Raw genomic sequence first — 18,719 nt, forward strand, 5'->3', positions numbered from 1 at the left:
AAGCTTGCAGAGACCAGGGCCTAGATAGCACCCATGATTTTCCAGAGCAGTGATGAGCCTATATCCATGCCCTGAGACTTTGAAGGAAGCAGCCAGTCATAAAGAAAGGAGACTTAAGAAAAACTGTTCACCTGTTTCTCCCTAGGGTTTTGTTCTGACTCCAAACTGAGTTATGATGAAAGGCAGTCTCTAGGTGTGCTTGCTTGCAAGACATCTTATGAAATTCTCCAGCAGATCTCTGTATCCTTATTCACTGATGCAGAGTCAGATGATCAGAAAGACCTGGAGTTTCTGTCATGTCCAATTCATGGGCTCTGAGAGGGAGAAAACCAGTTCATTTACTTTCTATTTGAGAGATTAATGGACCCATCTCCTCAGTTCATAACCACATCTCTGTTGATATTTCAGGGGTCTACAATGGAAGAACAGAAGGAACATCAGCTAAATTACGAGTAAGTAACATTAACTATGAAAGGCTGCGGCTCAGGACCTTGATGTGCAGCATGTCTGCTGCTCACACCCTCTCTAATCTTCTAGTCAGCTCTCCTTTTTTCCCTCCACCCATCTCCCAAGCACACCACTTCCACAGGAAGTGGTAACTACTATAAATCCCCCACACAAGCCAGCCTTTCCTAGATAGGACTTTTTTTTTTTCAATATCATGCTTTGTGCTAGCCAAAACAAAATCCCTGGGCTGTACTACCCTATTCCCGATGAAGGAATCCAAAGACAACGAATTATTTTATAGGCTAGAAAAAGTTTAATGTGAGCCTCTCTTGACTTAAGTGCTTTTCCTAAAGTTATAATCTCATTCACAATATTTTCAAAACTGATATTTGTGCCCTTCCACGGCATTCCTGAAATAGAAGTATGTGCTCACTGAAATGGCCCTCAAATGAGAATCTCAAATATAATCAGAAAGTCAAAGAGATGTGGAACCATGGAGGGAAAGACTGAAGCCCTGTTATGGTAGCAGAAACTTCTGTCTCTGAATAAAGCCATACTAGCTCAGAAGTGCTGGAGCAGGTGCCTAGATAAAAATAGTCAATGAAAGTGTATTGCATAATCATGTTTTGAGAACAATTTAGGAAAAGGTTGCCATGGGAAACAGTTCTCTCCAGTACAGAGCTATTTAAGGAAATAAAGTATTTCTTGAAATCAGACTGTAGATGCATCATTATCTTGAGATGCCCCTTGATGGGTTGAAAATTACTGAGACATCGTAGAGGGTGATTAGGATGCATGAGTTTCCAAGAATGAAAACAGAAAAGTATGCTCCCAGGAAGAGCACAGCAGATGAACTACCTGTCTTCTAGAGAGCCCATTTGGTCCAGTGATGTTTGCTCTTAAGATAACCAGCCCTTGTTCATTTGCGGGGCTGAGCCTACAGGTCAGAAAAAATGGAAATCTTGAGGTTGGCCCAATCAAAGAAGAACATTATCAGTTTGAACATGGACCTTGAAAGGGATATGCAGAGAATAGATGAAGCCAACCAGGAGCTTCTTCTTAAAATACAAGAAAAAGAAAATGAGATCCAGAGGTGAGTCTTGCAGGTTCATGATGGAAGTTGTCAACCTGAAAGTTGAGAGGGATAACCTCAAGTTTCCTACTTGCTCTAGAGGACTCTCTATCATGTAGCAAACCACTCTCCTTCACTCTGACAATTCTTTCTGGATAGGACACCCAAACACAGCAAGTATGAAAATATATTTATTTAGAAAACTAGGCAGAGCTTGCCTTGAGTTGAACTCTGGAGCGTTTAGCCTGGGAATAAGGCAGATCTTCCTTTATATGGCTTGGAAATTATCTGACTCTATGAGTCTTAGGAAGAAGGGCTTCTAACTTGAAATGCACATGTAGTCATCAAAGTGCCTTTACAATACCTGAGGGTTTTTTGTTTCTTTGTTTGGGGGTTGGGGTTTTTGTTGGTGGTGGTGGTGGTTGGTTGGTTGGGTTGGTTGATTGGTTGGTCAGTTTTTCGAGACAGGGTTCTTCTGTGTAGCCTTGGCTGTTCTGGACTCACTTTGTAGATCAGGATGGCCTCAAACTCACAGCAATTCGCTTGCCTCTGTCTCCCTAAATACTGGCATTACAGGTGTGTGCCATCACACCTGCCTTCAAACGCCAGAGTTTATCACTTCTGAAATTGTCCATCTTGGGTCCTTATGGATTACGCTTGCATCATCCAGGATGGAAAATGAGATCACCCAGACTGGAGACCCTGCAGAAGATGAGGAATGGGAAAAGGAAAACTACACTGTTCTAGAAAGAGAGAGAGCTCTGCAGGAGCTGGAGGAAGAAACAGCCAGACTTGTAAGCACATCACTAGAGAAAGCGACTCCATGAGCTTCATTCTGGCCTCAGCCTAGACCACACACACACCCTCAAATAAGCTAGTCTTTCTTTAATCTTAATTTGGTAATATATTTAATTTAACCCAACATAGATGAAATACCATTTTAATATAAAAATCAATATAAACATAACATTTTATTCTTTTACAAATATTTTGGAGATTATAATTACACCATTCCTCCTTCCTTTTCCTCCCTTCAAACCCTCCCATATACCCTATTCTGTCTCTTTCAAATTCCTGATCTCTTTTTTCATTAATTGTTGTTGCATTCATATATGTGTATATATTCCTAGATACATAAATATAACCCACTGATGCCATATAATGTTACTGGTATGTATGTTTTCAGGGCTGACAATTTGGTATTAGATGACTAATTTGTGTGTTCTTTTCTGGGTGAGGCTATTCCTATCACTTTCAGTATTACTTAGTTGGGTATACTATTGGGTAGGGCTGAGGTCCCTATTGACATTAGTATGTATATTGATGTCATCCTTGTTCTATCATATTTAGGAATCCATGTTGATGAGACTTAATGGGTGTAACTTCTGACATTTCTAGGAGACACAATCCCATAGAAAATTCCCTGTCTCTCTGGCTATTGCAGGTTTTCCTCCCTCTCTTCAACAAGGTCCCTGAACCTTAGGTACAGGAGTTATACTGAAGATATATCAGATGGAAGTAGGCTCAAAAGTTTGCATTTTTTTCAGTTGTGGTTTTCTGTAATGGCCTCTGTTGCAAAGAGAAGTTTCCTTGATGAGAGGTGAAGACTGCACTTGTCTGTGGGTGTAAAGACAAACACTTAGAATGTAGTTAATGATTATGCTGGCTTAAGAAAAAGTTCTCCTCCAAGATCCATGACTTCACTAGCCCTGGGCAGTTGTGTGGGTTTCAGTACCTGGCATGATTTCCCTCTTGTTGAGCAGGTCTTAAGTCCAATTAGGGAGCTATTGGGTATCACCAGGACATGAATGCCACTATTACATACTTAGGGTGATCATGCCATGCTGATTGCTATTGTGATTCACAGGTGGCAGAACTGGATAGGACTATTGGTTGCCTCTCTTGTTTGGAAGCTTCCATGACACCTTCCGGTACCACGAAACTAGTCTTCACAAAGGAAGTTCTTAAACTGATCTTTTTTCATAAAAGACTATGTCCAGGCATGGGAGGAAATTGGGGAAAGCATAGTTTCTTGGGCAATATTTAGTACTGGAAACATAAACATCTATATCTCCCATGATCTGCTGATTATTTCATTTGTGATTTGATTTCAAGATCATCTTAACGTTGCACAAATAAGTTCAAACTTCTGTAAGAAAATACCTCTATGAAACAGGCATGTCAACTGAGTCACAGCAGATGATGTTATTTTGGTTCACATTTACACTCTGGTCCTTTCTCTCTCCAGGAGAGAAAAAATGAGACTCTGGTCCACAGTATCTCAGAACTTCAGAGGAAGGTAGGATGGGGCTCCATGTTTCTCAGTGCTTCCCCAGCAGCCTCATTCCCAAAGAGGAAAAATGAGGAAGTGGACACGGGGTCAAAGAAGCCTTAATTTGGCATGGGTCAACTCTCTGACTCACTCCTCTGTGGTTAAGGCTCATGCCAAAAAGCCATGAATATTCTCTGCAAGTATGGAGTACAAGGGTAGTGGACAAGGTGTTTAATGATCTCACTAGTTCTCCATTCTTTTCATAGGAGATAGATTCCAATAGATAGACACTCTGCTGAAGTGCTTAACCAGAACCCTTATAAGGAGTTAATTTTACCCTCATAGCACACACACACAACTATCTTTAATCCCCAAAGATTTCCTCTTCCATCCTCTTCACAGTGCAGAGAACTTGACACTGATACCCACTCTGACTCATCCTGAAAACCTGAGTATCTTATCCTGAATTAGAGCTTGAAAGAAATGCTTGCTTATCCTGACTAGATAACAAGATTAGTAAAAAGAGACAGGTAGAACAAAGATAGTTCCACAGGACACCAAGTATCTCCCAAGGGCCATCTCCTTGAAGTGTGCATATAGCCATGACTCAACCCATACACCAAAGGATACCTTTTATCTCTGATTATCATCATCATCATCACCATCACCATCATCATCATCATTTTATGTTTGTATTTGAAATGTGTGTTTTTTTTTTTTATTTGAAACTACAGCTTACAAAGAAATCACAAAAGATAGTCAAGTGTGAACAAGGTGATCTGGAAATAACCCCTGAAGAGTCCAAGGTGTGTGCTAAAGCAATCAAAGGTGGGTTTGGACTGCATGGCCAGGAAACAGCTGTCAAGCTGGGCACAATCATCAGAGTAGCTGTAAATTCTTTATATTTTTGCCCATATCAGATTTGACATAGCCAGGGCCACTGAGGTATTTTGTCTCTCCTCTGCCCTTATTCAAGAACTTGTCTGTGCAGCAGATTCTATTGGGAAGGACAGGACACCCATGAGTACAAATTATTGGGGGGAGCTGAAGCACCTCACTTAAGCCCTGGCTCTAGCACTGCTGTGTGTAATAAGGCTATGTCATCACTTTCTCACAGTCTTGGCTTGAAGAAAAAATGAGACTGCATATATGAGACACTCTTTCCTCTTTGTGTTATCCAAATGCTTACAAAGTTACCTAACAATTTTGAAGTTGTTACTTAGAAGTCTGGCTGAGGTTACATATAAGTTTAATAAAAGCAAACTTAGGATCTGCATGTCTCTTGAGTTTCAAATAAGGTATACTTGTTAATCGTAACAAAAAAGAATATGTTCACTTAGTCTCTAAACTATTTAATGATCGACATTTTCTAAACATGCTATGAATGTATAGTATTTCCTTAATTATGTTCCAGATCTAAGGACCTAAAGCCAACCACAAAGTATCTAATCAAAAGTGCAAGAATCAGAGACTTTTTTTTTTGTACTGAGAAAGCAGATGAAAGTTCTCCTTTACATTTTCTCCAGAATTACATCTATGTCCAAATCTAGCTTCACTGTGCATTCAAAAGCCTACACATTTCTGAAGAAATGGAGATGCTGAAGATAGAGGCAGAGAATAGAAGTATATAGAATTCTTGTCCCGCCTTCTGCTGGCTAATTTAGTACTGAGGGCCACACATACAGGCATCCCAAAGCCAGCAAGCAAACTCGCTTGTCTATGCTCCTGTAGGAAACATCTGGAAAAAAGAGAATCATGGGTCCAAGACTGCATGAGAAAGAAATTGGAGATAAGACCAGAAGGGGTTAAAGACCTTGACTATGCTTGTTACTTAAGTAGACTGGGTTTCTCCCAAGATCCCTTCTTCTGCAGAACAGGTTTTGCTGTAGGTAACCCAGCCATAATCAGGAAACACATTGGATCTGGCTGAGGTAGCTGCAGGCATCTCATCCTTTGTGAGAACTTCTGCCACACTTTGTTGTAGACTGCCCTTAGCCCTGTGAACTGTCTGTTCTGTGGCGTTGTGGTGTGATTCCTATGTGATGCACAGCATCTCTTCTACTTCTTTTCCTCTGGCGTGTTAGTAATCAGGCCAGCCACTTAAGGAGGTACCTGCTCCCAAACCTTATGGCTCATACCATAGGCCCGAAAGAATAGCTCTTAGAACATCTGGATGACTGGCCTAGATGAACTTACTTGAAGGGAGAAGTAACTGTGCAGTGTGCAGATGTCAAATCATGGCATCTAGATGGAAGAGGAAAAATTGAGCTGAATAGAGAAGCGTGGTATTGTACTCTTCCTCCACCATGCAACCCCTCCTCTCCATCTGTTATCCCTGTCACTCTCTGCTTCTAAAAGCCACCATAACATGAGCAACTGAAATCGCCTCAGTAACTATTCTCCTTCTATCTTCTTTTACTCCCAAAATATCCATTTTCCACACACGGAGAAAGCTGTTCTTCCAGATCGCAATGTGGATCTTGTCTTTACACTTAAAGCCCTCCCCTGGATTCTCCCTGCAATTAGAACCAAGAACCAAATTCTAGCTATTGGCCCAGTGTCCTATAATGTAACTGAGGCAACTCCTCCTTCCAAAATCTAAGACAGTGTGGCTCTCAACCTTCCCACTGCTACTAAACCTTTAACACAGTTCCTCATGCTATCCCCACCCCAACCTTAAAATTATTTTTGTTGCTACTTCATAACTGTAACTTTGCTACTACTATAAATAGTAATATGAATATCTGATATTTAGATGGTCTTAGGTGACCCTTGTGAAAGGGCCATTCAACCCCCTTGTAGGGGTCATGACCCACAGGTTGAAAATCCCTGATCTATAGGTTTCTGTAACCCCTTTTAGAAGCTACAAGGTCCTATAGCCTAGGCCACTCCCTCTAGAAGCTACAGGGGCCTGTGATCTAGGCCCTATCTGCCTTTCCTACCTATTCTAGCTCTCACACTTAGCTCCCTGTTCACAATCACCAAATGAGCACTGCTTCCTGACCTTAGCCTTGGCCATAACTTCGCTGCAAAACTTAATTCTCCAAGATATCTATCAGGCTAACATTTGTTATTTAGGCCTTCGCTCAAGTATCATCTCATTCCAGAGGCCTTTCCCACTGCCTCTCACGTCATCCTCTCACGCCTCCAACCCATCACTCCCCTACTCACATTCTGTTTTTATTGCACAGACTGTTATTGCACTGACTTTTTCTTTTTGTCCCCAAAAATAATGACATCTCCTAATGAAGGCAAAGGGCTCACCAATCCTTGCTTTCCACAGAGAGAGAGAGAGAGAGAGAGAGAGAGAGAGAGAGAGAGAGAGAGAGAGAGAGAGAGAAGAGAAGAGGAGAGGAGAGGAGAGGAGAGAAGAGGAGAGGAGAGGAGAGGAGAAAGAGAGAGGCAAAGAGAGAGCTTGTTTGTGTTGGTTTAGTATAGTAATATACTGTTTTTTCCAAAGCAGGGAAGAAAAAAATATAGTGAGGGATAAAATACTGAGCAAAAGTCATGAATCAAACTAATTACAGAGCGAGTTCCAGGATAGCCAGGCCTACACAGAGAAAAGATATTGAGTGGGGAGAGGGGGAGGGCGGGGGATAGGAAGAAAAAGGAAAGTCAAAATTCCCTTCACCAAGACTTGTAATTTTTTTGGAAAAATAGCTTAAGAACCATATAACTCAAGGGCAAAAGTAACAGACAAAGGTTCAGTGTAGAGAAGTCCGTTCAGGTGCAAAGCTCTGGATGCCATCTGGCCCCATCTACTGCGGCCTAACGCATCAAGAGCTGTTGGATAACCACTGGAATGAGGCACCTGTCTTGTACATTTTCATCTGAGGTTTCTGCCTTTTCAACAGGTTAAGTTACAGCAGTTGGAATCTTCCTGTGCAGAGCAAGAAAAGGAGCTTGGCAAGGTAACAGCAGAGACCTCAAAGTTCTTCCCAAAAAGGGGAAACATAATCTTCCTAATACCAGCCTAATACATCCCTCAGAAGATTGACGTGTTATCAGATTCCAGACTCATGACCATCCTGGGTCTAATTGGTGGTTAAAAAAGAAGGGGAGGGGAAGATAAATGTATTCCTCTAGATTTTCTTCAGCTGAACATTTTACAGGACACATCCTAACACATACTAGTATCTAAAGTCCTCTAAATAATTCCCATCTGGACTACAAAATATGATTTATTTGTCCTCAGAAATGAACTTAACTTAGATATACAGCAAAAGTTTACACTGTGGGTTTGGGAAAAGGGGTGGCACATACACACTTCCGCTCTTGCAGAAACAAACTGAGAAAGCTCTAAGACTCAACTTTGGTTTCCCAGATCATGGAAGACTATATGTTTGTGTCTCAGCTCTGCGAAGATCAAGCGCTCTGCATAAAGGTACAGCTTCTCAGGCAAGGGGCAGCAGGAGGATATGTAACCAGAATGCTCAAGGGATACTACCCAGAAAAAAGTTATCTCAGTACTATTTGGAGAAAGACTGTTCGGGCCTCAGTCCCCAGACCTTATCATTGTATTGTACTTTGATTTTTTTTTTTTTTTTTTTTTTTGGTAACTGCTATCTCAGTGTCTGTGTTCTTAAATTAATAACAAGCATGTCTGTGGGCGTAGTCCCAATTACTCTTGGGAACCTACTCCTACTAAGGAGTAAGAAGAGAGAAAGGGGGTGCTTTGAAAGGATGCTGCCATGGGAATAACAGACTTTCATTCTAGAGTCTAGTGAAAAATGATTGCATGCTTAGAAAAAAATCAAAGGTCCAAACAGTAACTATGGCTCCCTTCAACTCTCTTTAAAGAAGTACCAGGAAGCCTTGAAGAGAATAGAAGAAGAACTAGAGACTGGATTCCTTGAAAGAGAAATGTGAGCACTCACAAGGGAACATCCAGTTTGGTGGTAACCCCTTCTCAGCTGAGTCAGAGCGAACTCTGCCCAGGTCCCCTCTAGAGCTGAGCAAGCCCCTCCTTTTGTGATCTGGGTAGAATCAGAGTCTTAAAGGACTTCAGAAATATGCCTTCCTTCATAACTTTAGCACACTGCTACATTATTATTTAGGTTATTGCTAAGAGCATAAACATGCATTTTTTAAAGTGCTGGTGTCTGAAATCCTTCATAAGTGGGGGTATTCCTTACTGTGTACAGGATGGCCTTAAAACTCTCATCATCTTCACTTCTAAATATGTAAAATCCCAATCGTGATACAGACATGAAGTGCACCCTGGAGAGACTGTCAAAACTGGAGAACTGTCAACTCTACTGAACTATGAACATTAAAAACTAATGGCAAGACTCTTGCAAACAGGTGTGCCCTCCTTAGATGCAAATAGTTACAGAAGCAAAACAAATAGCCTTACCTCCATCACGTCTCCCTTTTTGGGAGCGAGTCTTAATGAATATGCATTTCTGTTTATAAAATATTTGCAGGGTCTTTGGCTCAACAACAAGAAGCCAGAAACTGCATAGTCCTCTAAGTAGGCCTCTTACAAATGGCAAGGTAGAAGCCAGTTCCTAGGACACAGAAGTCCTTGACCCTGAAGGACACTCTCAGGTCTTTTTAGATGCTTGTTGGATGTTACATTCAGACTTCACTGTTAAGCCAAGGATATAGAATAGAGTTGTCCAGTAGAACTTTCTGTGCCATCCAGTAGGAAGCCACCATCTACAAGTGACTGACTTCTGAGTACAGGCAAGATAAATAATGTGGCCAAGGAACTGAGTTTGTTTTAAATATATTTAAACAGCTCTGGGTACTGGCTATGCCATTGGCTAATATAGCTTTTAAATAACCATGTTATACATTATGAATATTTGAATATTTTATCCAATCTCTTCTGTGGTTTCTTTTCCTCCTAGATCAAAAGTCTTAAGCATGGATTCTGAGAGAGGAAAGAGTAACAGCCTAACTATTAAGGTAAGAATCCCATTCCTTCCACTCAGTGCCTTCACTATGAAGGGACTTTCCAGGAACTGTGAGTCATCAAGTGGATGCCTGGTGTACTGACTGCACTCTGCAAAAGTGTTCAACTCTAATCCTGAAGCATTCTATCCCACCAGCCCCAAAGGCACAAAGGAGCGCTGTCTCTCGTACTTCCACCCATACAAATGACAGCTTCCCAAAAGTTATCCTAAGACCTAAGAGAATTCCAAACAAAAGAGGAAAGAGCATTAATTGAGGGTGTGCTGTATAGGAGGGGGCAGATACAGCACTTTTCTGTTCCCCCACAATGCAGTCTTGAGTCTTTTACAACACAGGTCCCCAGGTATGTGCCCACTGTGGCTGGAGTTGTTCCATAAGTTAAAACACAGAAAGCCGTACTTCTTTATGTCACTGCTCAGTGTCTGCCCACAGTTAGCATCACAATGTCACCACAGGCAAAGGTCTGAAGAGGCAGGATTTTTGGAAGGAAGGTACCAGTCCTCTACCTCTTCTGGTTGTCTCGTAGCAACAGTCACACTGGACCACACTGACATTACAGCCAAGGTTGACAATCGCCAGAGTTTTCATGTGGTCAAGATAGATGTTTCTTTTAATCTCCAAAACAAGAGTCCATCTCTTTCTGTAAAAGAAGATGCCTGATGTTAACTGTGGTCCTGGGATCAGCCAGGTGTCTGCTTCTGTCAGACCATGTTCACATGTCCTGTACAAGTCATTCTGGTCCACAGAATTGCACATTCCACTCAGCAAGTTAGACTCCTGAATTTTGCTAGGTTTGACATTCTAGAACCAAGTTTAGCCTGCTCCAGCATCCATTCTCAGAGGCCCATTGATGGATCCTCCTTCTTAGCAAGGGCCAGAGAAAACTACATCATTTTTTTTCTTCTGGAAGCCTGTTTCAGTCCTGTGAGGGTCCACTGGCCAGTGATGGTCAAGCACCTTTGTGCTCTGAGCACCTGTCAAGCACCCCAGCTTCCTCCAGCTACAGAACACATTTCGAGTTTTCCAGTTTCTGACTCCAATTCTGCTGGCTTCAAAATGTGGCCTGAACTTCCCTTACTCTTGATGTCATGAGGACAATACAAAGGTGATGGAAGAGCACAGTAGAAAGGCAATGAAATAGCTGAGGAAATATCGTGGAAGAGAGATGCCAAAGAAATCCAGAAAGCCTGGTTTTGAGAGTATTTTAGTCCTTTTGAAACTTCCCTTAGGTCATGTCTGTATGATTCCCATGGGCCATAAGTTCTCTTTGTGTAAGTCATAAGTAAATGAGCAGTTTAGGGAGTTAGGAATGCAGACTCTGAAGACCCAGTCTGTAGATCACTTACCAAGTATATTATCACCTTATTAATAGTTAGCTTCCTCTGCCTTGGTTTATATCAGCCGTGTGTGTGTGTGTGTGTGTGTGTGTGTGTGTGTGAGAGAGAGAGAGAGAGAGAGAGAGAGAGAGAGAGAGAGAGAGAGAGAGAGAGAGAGAACAAGTCTGGAAAGAAGACTCAGTTGTTAAGGGTGCTTGCCACTCTTGAAAAGAACCTAAGTTCATTTCTCAGCACCCGTCACTCAACTCACTATACCTGGAGCTCCAGCTCAGGGGATCTGACACCCTCTCTTGGCCTCCATGAATATCCAAGCCTACATACACATATCCGTGCAGAGACACACATAATTTTAAAAATAAATAAGATAAATCTTTACAAAGAAACTTTCACCTTTAAAAATTACATGTGTTTGTAAATACATCAAGAATTTTTAAGGTTTATGTAAATATAACATTCAACTGATGATTCACTAATGTTGTCTGACAGCTTCCAGAAATTATTTATTTATTATTGGCGTTTCTTCCAGGGTGCTCCTGCCACCAAAAAAGCATCGATGTTCTGTAAAAGGTAAGCAAGGTCTCTCCCAATAAACTTCTGCAAAGCTAAGGAGCCCAGAGCCAGACTTAGCCATCCCAGCAGAGAAGCAAAATCTGGACAAGAGCTGGGCAGTGGTGGTGCACACCTCTAATCCCAGCACTCAGGAGGCAGAGGCAGGTGGGTCTCTGAGTTCAAGGCCACCCTAGTCTACAAAGTGAGTTCTAGGACAGCCAAGGCTACACAGAGAAATCCTGCCTTGAAAGAAAAAAATCTAGACAAGAAGAACCTGATACACACACACACAGTGGCACTAGCTTGCTGGTGTGTGTGTGTGTGTGTGTGTGTGTGTGTGTGTGTGTGTGTGTGTGTTTGTGTGTATGATCACAGTTAAAGTGACATGACTTCTGATGCAAAGGCAACTGATAAACTCAACTTTGCAGTGTCAGAAGTTAGCAACTTAGTAGCTCTGAGGAAAGAACCCTTGATTCCCACAAAAGCTGTGGCAGCTCTCACATTTGAGGTAACATGAGGCACACAGTTTCCCAACAGCAATGATAGGCAGTGGGAAGGGGCCAGAACCCCTAACTTCAAGTATAACCACCATCTGACAGCAGGCAGAGGAAGCAGAAAACATTTGTTGAAAGAAATCCCTAATACTATCCAGCACATAATAATTTAACTTTTTAAATACACCGGGACTGAAGATTTGAACATATGAATACATGTCAGTCCCAAGGGAAACACTGTGGCAGCAGGGAACAGTTGGTACTCAGGAAGCCCCTCCACATGCAGGAAAAAGCCAAGTTATGTTCCGTGTGGTCTCTCTGCATCAGGAGGCATAAAGAGACATATTCAAAGTACTGTGAAGTATGGTTTAAAAAGAGCTCCATCAGGACAGTTAAAATTATTAGTGCTTAAAGTCAACTCTGATTCTCTAGAAAGTTTGGTTAAAGAGAATACCCTTGACCAAATGTACCTTAATACCACAGACAGGGACCATTACACATTCCCATACCCCTACCTAGAACATTCCCAACATAAGCCCCCAGCTGTTCCTCTAATCCATAGCACCAGAGGCCAACAGGACTCGCTCTGATTTTTGCCATGTTTTATTGCTTAAAAGTAGCCATTACATCCTTTCCACACTCCAGAGCATGCCCTGGAGGGAAAACTAATAAAGAATTTGCAGATAGTCAGTAAACAAACCCGCAGAGACTTTGAACAGAAAAGTGAGAGTATCTTTCTAGACTTACCTTTGTTTGGGTTTGGCTTTTTGAGACAGGGGTTCACGATGCTGGTCTCCCAATTCACGATCCTCCTGCCTCAGCCTTCCAAATGCTGGGGTTACAGACATGCACACCATATTTGACTTAAGCATTCATTCTGATCAAATAAAAGATTTACAAACAAGACCTTGTTAAAATTCAGACCCTTTATTGTCTGATACCTGAGAACAAGGGAACATTATAAATGTGGAAGAGTATAGAGTATTAGACGCAATGGACAGGGATCTACATCCACAATATATAAAGAGTTCCTGTAAGGCAACAAGCACAAATCACCTAATAGGTAAACAGGCAAGAGGAAAGAAACACGTGAGACCAACCAGCCTGTGAACACATGTTCAGCTTCAGTGTTCATCAAGGAAATGTGGATCGACGCCAAACAAGGTCTTGTTTTATGTCTGACTAGCAAAATCTTAAGCATCTGGTAAGATCCCATTGAAGGAGATGTGGGCCCACAGAAATCCGTACTTACATGCAACTAACTACTTTGTAAAATAATTGGTTAAATAAATAAGGAAACAATTTCCATAGTGAAAAAAGTGGCATGAAAAAAATAAAATTAGGGGTACATGGAAAGATTAGCTGACTGAGTAGTGGGAGCAGTTAAGGCGTGACAGTGGAATGTAAAGATTCAGATGAGCTCAAGTCTGAGGTTCTGTTCTGTTCCAGGTTTTCCAACCCTCATTAACAGTTTCTGGGGTTCTCTTTCAGGATTTTGCGCTCTCTCTTGTTCACCATGCTGTTTTTCATCAGATTGCTGGGGTACCTGATCTTCCATCTAAGCTTTATAAATCCTGACCTCCTCGTCAACGCCCTGCCCAAGATCCTCAGCAGGGACGTATTGTGGAAGCTGCAATGTCTCCTCTTTCCTTCTCTCACACTTGAGACAGAAGACATATTACCCCACTGATCCCAACCAGTGTTCGGGGGCAGCAGAAGGCAAGAGGGACGCAGGCCTGTAGATGGGAGGTGGCAAACTCTGTGGAAAGAAGAGGCACTCCTCGGTTTTTCCCTGGAGTTTGGCCTACTTGGTGACCACCTATCTCCATGTCACTTTTCCAAGATTAACCTTGCCCAGTAAAGAACTCTGTCAATAGGTCTCTTGATGAATGAGGACAATTAATGGTACCTAGTGGGACAAACCCGGCTAACTGTGGAATCCTATAGATGCTCTGTAAAACCAGAACTAATTGGTGAGTTTCATGCATCTCCAAAATCTAATGACCAAGATCCCTGAAGTCAGAAGAGCCCTCATTCCTTACAGTAGAACTTATATGAGAATCTAAAGGAGTGGCAACTAACCTGGTGTGTATGTTTCCATTAACAGGCCTGGCTGTAGTGTCACCTGTGTCACATCAAACACTTAGGAGACTAAGGCAGAAAGATCATGAGTTCAAAATCACCAGAGGCAATATAGGAAGACCTTTTTTTTTTTAAACTATTTTTTGTACAATTTTATTTATTTTAATATATTTTATTAATTTATTCATATTCATATTTATTCATATTGGAAGATCCTTTCTTAATATTAATAATGATAATAATAATAATTATCATCATCATGATCATCAACCAAAATCTATGAATATAAGGCAAGGATGGGAGAAGCCTCAAGCCTCAAATTGTCATCAGGGTCTCATTGCCTTTTCTCTCTTCTTTTTTTCTTTTTAAATATCTATGTTTTTTTTTTATTAATTTATTCTTGTTACATCTCAATGTTAATCCCATACCTTGTATCCTCCCATTCCTCCCCCCCCCCCCCCATTTCCCATTATTCCCCTCCCCTATGACTGTTCCTGAGGGGGATTACGTCCCCCTATATATTCTCATAGGGTATCAAGTCTCTTCTTGGCTACCTGCTGTCCTTCCTCTGAGTGCCACCAGGTCTCCCCCTCCAGGGGACATGGTCAAATGTGAGGCACCATAGTACGTGAGAAAGTCATATCACACTCTCCACTCAACTGTGGAGAATATTCTGACCATTGGCTAGATCTGGGAAGGGGTTTAAAGTTTACCTCCTGTATTGTCCTTGGCTGGTGCCTTAGTTTGAGTGGGACCCCTGGGCCCAAATCTGCCTATCATATTATTCTACTTGTAGACTTTTCTCTCTTCTTGATCATTGTCCTTTTAGTTCAAGATGACTGTCAGCACCCTAAATTATGTACCTCAATTAGGACTCTCAGCAGAATGAACAGTCTTTGCCAGTAGTACTAATAGCAGAGCCCAGGGAACACAGGCTAGCCCATCTGCGGTAAATCACTTAACCACTGTCTTACAATCACTGTGGCCAACAGTGATAGGTCAAGCCTGAGGCATGCATCTAATTCCTTGTTAGGGAATAGGAGATGTAAAAAAAAGAAAGAGGGTAACAGGGAATTGGTTCATTGGGTAAAAGCATTATGCTGTGGAAAAACAAGGTTCTGAGTTCAAATCCCAAAACCCCCACGTAAAAAAGTCAGTTGCCCCAGTAAGCCCAATGCTGAAGAAGAAAGACAGGCTGATCCTCATTGGCCAAGCAGCTGAGCTAAAAATAGCAGGCTTCAGGTTCGATGTGCCCCTGCCTGAAGGAAACGGGAAGAGATAAGTAGAGCAAGACACCCGGTGCCCTTCTCTGTCCTCCACCAGTTCCTGTGTGTGCGCATACACACAAACGCACAGGAAAAGAAATAGTTAATTGGACCAGCCCAGCTAGATTGTATACCGCGTGTTTCCCACAGTAAAAGAGTCTGTGTTTCCAGAAATGGGGAGAGGAATGCTGGACAAGCTAAAGCAGACATCTCCTTAATCACTCAACTCTAGCAATTAAACCCTGAAAGCTGGAGCCCTTCCGTCTTCCCAAAAGCAAAATTTATAAGGCCTCAAGATGATAGACTGGGATACTGAAAATTTCTACAGACAGATCAGGGTAAGACTCATTAATCAGGTCTCTAGAGCTGCGATAAGCAAGGACCTCGAAATGGCACGCAGCTGCTATAAACCACTTTTGAAGCTCGGGGCAGTCTATATATGGCCGCAGCCCTTATTTTTCCAAAACTGCCAAAGTACATAAGTCCTTTATTACAGGATATGTTCAGACTCCCTCCTGAAGAGCTTCCGGCCCCTGGAGGCTCTGACATTCATGAAAAGAAGAGCTCACCGCTAGGCAGGAATGGGCATTCGCTAGCTCAGTCCACTGCTATTGCTTCTTGAGACCACATGATGTCGCTGTTGTGAGTCCGCACAAGATGCAGCGATCATTAAACACACGAAGATAACACTGGATAACAGAAAGAGCTGTTACTGACATATGAGCCAAGGAGAGAAAGCAGACAGACTTGTTCTGGAAATCTTAGAGGCAGTTCAAGATCCCGGTCGCCTCTGTGCTCTGCAGAGGCAGGTCCTGTCTCAGTGCCCTGCACAGGCAAGGAAGCAGCCTGCTCAGGGTCTCAGCACTGCGCTCAAGGCACACCCCTCCTGCTGTTCAAATCATTAGAACCGAGGTCAGATTTGTAGAAATGAGGGATTCTAACTTTGGTCTATCAGGAAGGCTTTTGGTGACTGAAGCCAGCCTGTTCTCTGGAGATCACCCCTCTCCTGCAGTCAGGACTCTTTCCTCTTCGGACCCTGGGGACCCAAAGGGCTCAGAAAATCATCCAAGCAAGGCTCCAAGGAGCACATCTTTCCTGCAGTCACTTACCGCACTCCTCCAAAATGCCAGATTCCCTCCACTCCCAGAGAAGGGTTAGTTTAATACAAGGCAGTTTTATACCACTCCTTCCTGTAGTCAGAGATAAATTTAGCTCCTAAGCTTCTGGTAGCTGGGCTGTTTAGGCAACATCTCTAACATACCTGAGTTCCCAAGCAGTTAGTAATCCAAAGCTGGAGTTCATATTGCTCCTGTCTGAAGAAGGGAAAAAAATAACTTTTATTAAACCAAGATTGGAGATACAAGACAAAGGAGTCATAGTTATCTTGAGAGAGGAGAAGAGGAAACAGATAAACATGGCCAAAACTGGCTCATGTAGGATAGAAAACAGAGGAGTAGCAATTCCCCATGATGATGTCCAACAGGTGGGGGTACATCAGATCTGTGGGATATGCTAGACCAGAGCTTCGCAACCTGTGGGTTGGGACCCATTAAGGGGTCAAACGAGCCTTTCACAGGGGTCGAATATCAGAGATCCTGCAGAGGAAATATCTGCATTATGATTCATAACAGTAGCAGAATTACAGTTATGAAGTAGCAATGAAAATAATCTCACGGTTGGGGTCACCACATGTATTAAAGGGTCGAAGTACCAGAAAGATTGAGACCCACTGTTCTAGATCGTGAGACAAGCTGCTGCTGTCTGTCAGTGACACTTGTACCAAAGGATTAAGAACAAAAGTCCTTGAGCAACACAAACTGGCCGTGGCAGGGGTAGATTAAAAACAACAAACAAACCATAATGTTGGGTAGGGCAGGAAGGCGAGGGTGGAAGGTCATATAGGAGCTTGGCAGTTAGATGTGATCAAAATACTTTGTATTAAATGAAATTCTCAACTCATTTAAAATAATAAAAAATCTATTAAAAATCTTAGGCTGAGGAGATGGCTTAGTAGTAAAATTCCTGATGCAAAGGCATGAGGACCTGAGCTCAGGTTCCTAGCCTGGCGTCATGTGATGGACCCAGCCTAGCATCATGTGATGGACCTAGCCTAGCGTCATGTGATGGACCTAGCCTGGCGTCATGTGATGGACCTAGCCTGGCATCATGTGATGGACCTAGCCTAGTGTCATGTGATGGACCTAGCCTAGCGTCATGTGATGGACCTAGCCTAGTGTCATGTGATGGACCTAGCCTAGCGTCATATGATGGACCTGTAACCCCAGGGCTGAGCCAACAGAGGCAGGCAGACCCCAGAGGCTCCAGGCCCAATCTAGCCAAAACTGTGAGCTCCCGGTTCAGTGAAGGCAATAGTAACATCAGCCTCTGGGTTTCACACACACACACACACACACACACACACACACACACACACACACACACACACTACAAATCTAGCTTTGGTTCCTATTTTCAATGGAAGTAACTGAAGAAAAGTACCAAACATTTGAAGCAGATCTGTGTGAGCTCAAGGCCAGATGGTCAACACAGTGAATAGGCCAGCTACATAATGAGATCCTGTCTCAAATGAGGGCAGGCAACTTAACCTGTTAAATTATGTGGAACTGCTAAATTCTTTACAACTTTGAGTGTATCCTAACCCTGCATATCCTAAACGGTAAGACCCAGCACTGCTGAGCGCTGGAAGGCTACGAATAGAGGTCTGCGTTGCACACCACATGCATCCGTCCTTCCCTGAGCCTGGCAGTTTGCTCCCACTGGGCAGTCAGCATTATGTTATAGACCCCATCTTGGCATACAGAAAGGCAGTGTGGAAGAATCCCACCTCAAGGGTTCTGACCTGCAACAGAGTCGCCGATACCCTCTCACCTCAGACCTTTGAAACTCAGAATTGGAAAAGAAAAAGTAATTCCACCCGTTGTCATCTCAGAATCATTTGTTTAAAGAAAAATTTTAAGTTTTCCTTTTGTGAATGTTTCATCACTAGATTTTTCTCTCCTGTGGCTGAGTGGGATAATGCTGAGAGGACAGCTAAGCGTGATTAAAGAGGACTCAAAACCTCAGCACCAGCTTGGCATCTGCACAACTGTCTCGGTCATTGTTTTTTAAGAAAAGATGAGAGCTGAGTGCAGTGTTTGGGGTCAGAATATAGCAGTTAAAGATTAAGAGGCGCGCAGGCAATAGAGTAATAATAATAATAATAATATAATAAACCAGCCACCTCAGTGGCAGAGAAAGCCAACAAAGTGCTATAGAATATTA

General features: G+C 42.5%; 1 protein-coding gene across 1 annotated transcript; it reads left to right on the plus strand.

Annotated features, from left to right (window-relative positions):
• Positions 1-417: 417 nt before the first annotated feature.
• Positions 418-13,780, plus strand: Tmco5a (transmembrane and coiled-coil domains 5A). The gene is made up of 11 exons (XM_051144896.1): positions 418-452; positions 1,391-1,540; positions 2,190-2,313; positions 3,768-3,818; positions 4,526-4,597; positions 7,646-7,702; positions 8,116-8,175; positions 8,592-8,656; positions 9,647-9,704; positions 11,574-11,614; positions 13,582-13,780. Exons 1-11 carry the CDS (start codon positions 418-420, stop codon positions 13,778-13,780), a joined length of 912 nt encoding a protein of 303 aa, XP_051000853.1.
• Positions 13,781-18,719: the final 4,939 nt, after the last annotated feature.

The sequence above is a fragment of the Acomys russatus genome, chromosome 4 (assembly GCF_903995435.1).
Source record: "Acomys russatus chromosome 4, mAcoRus1.1, whole genome shotgun sequence".
Classification (NCBI taxonomy): domain Eukaryota; kingdom Metazoa; phylum Chordata; class Mammalia; order Rodentia; family Muridae; genus Acomys; species Acomys russatus.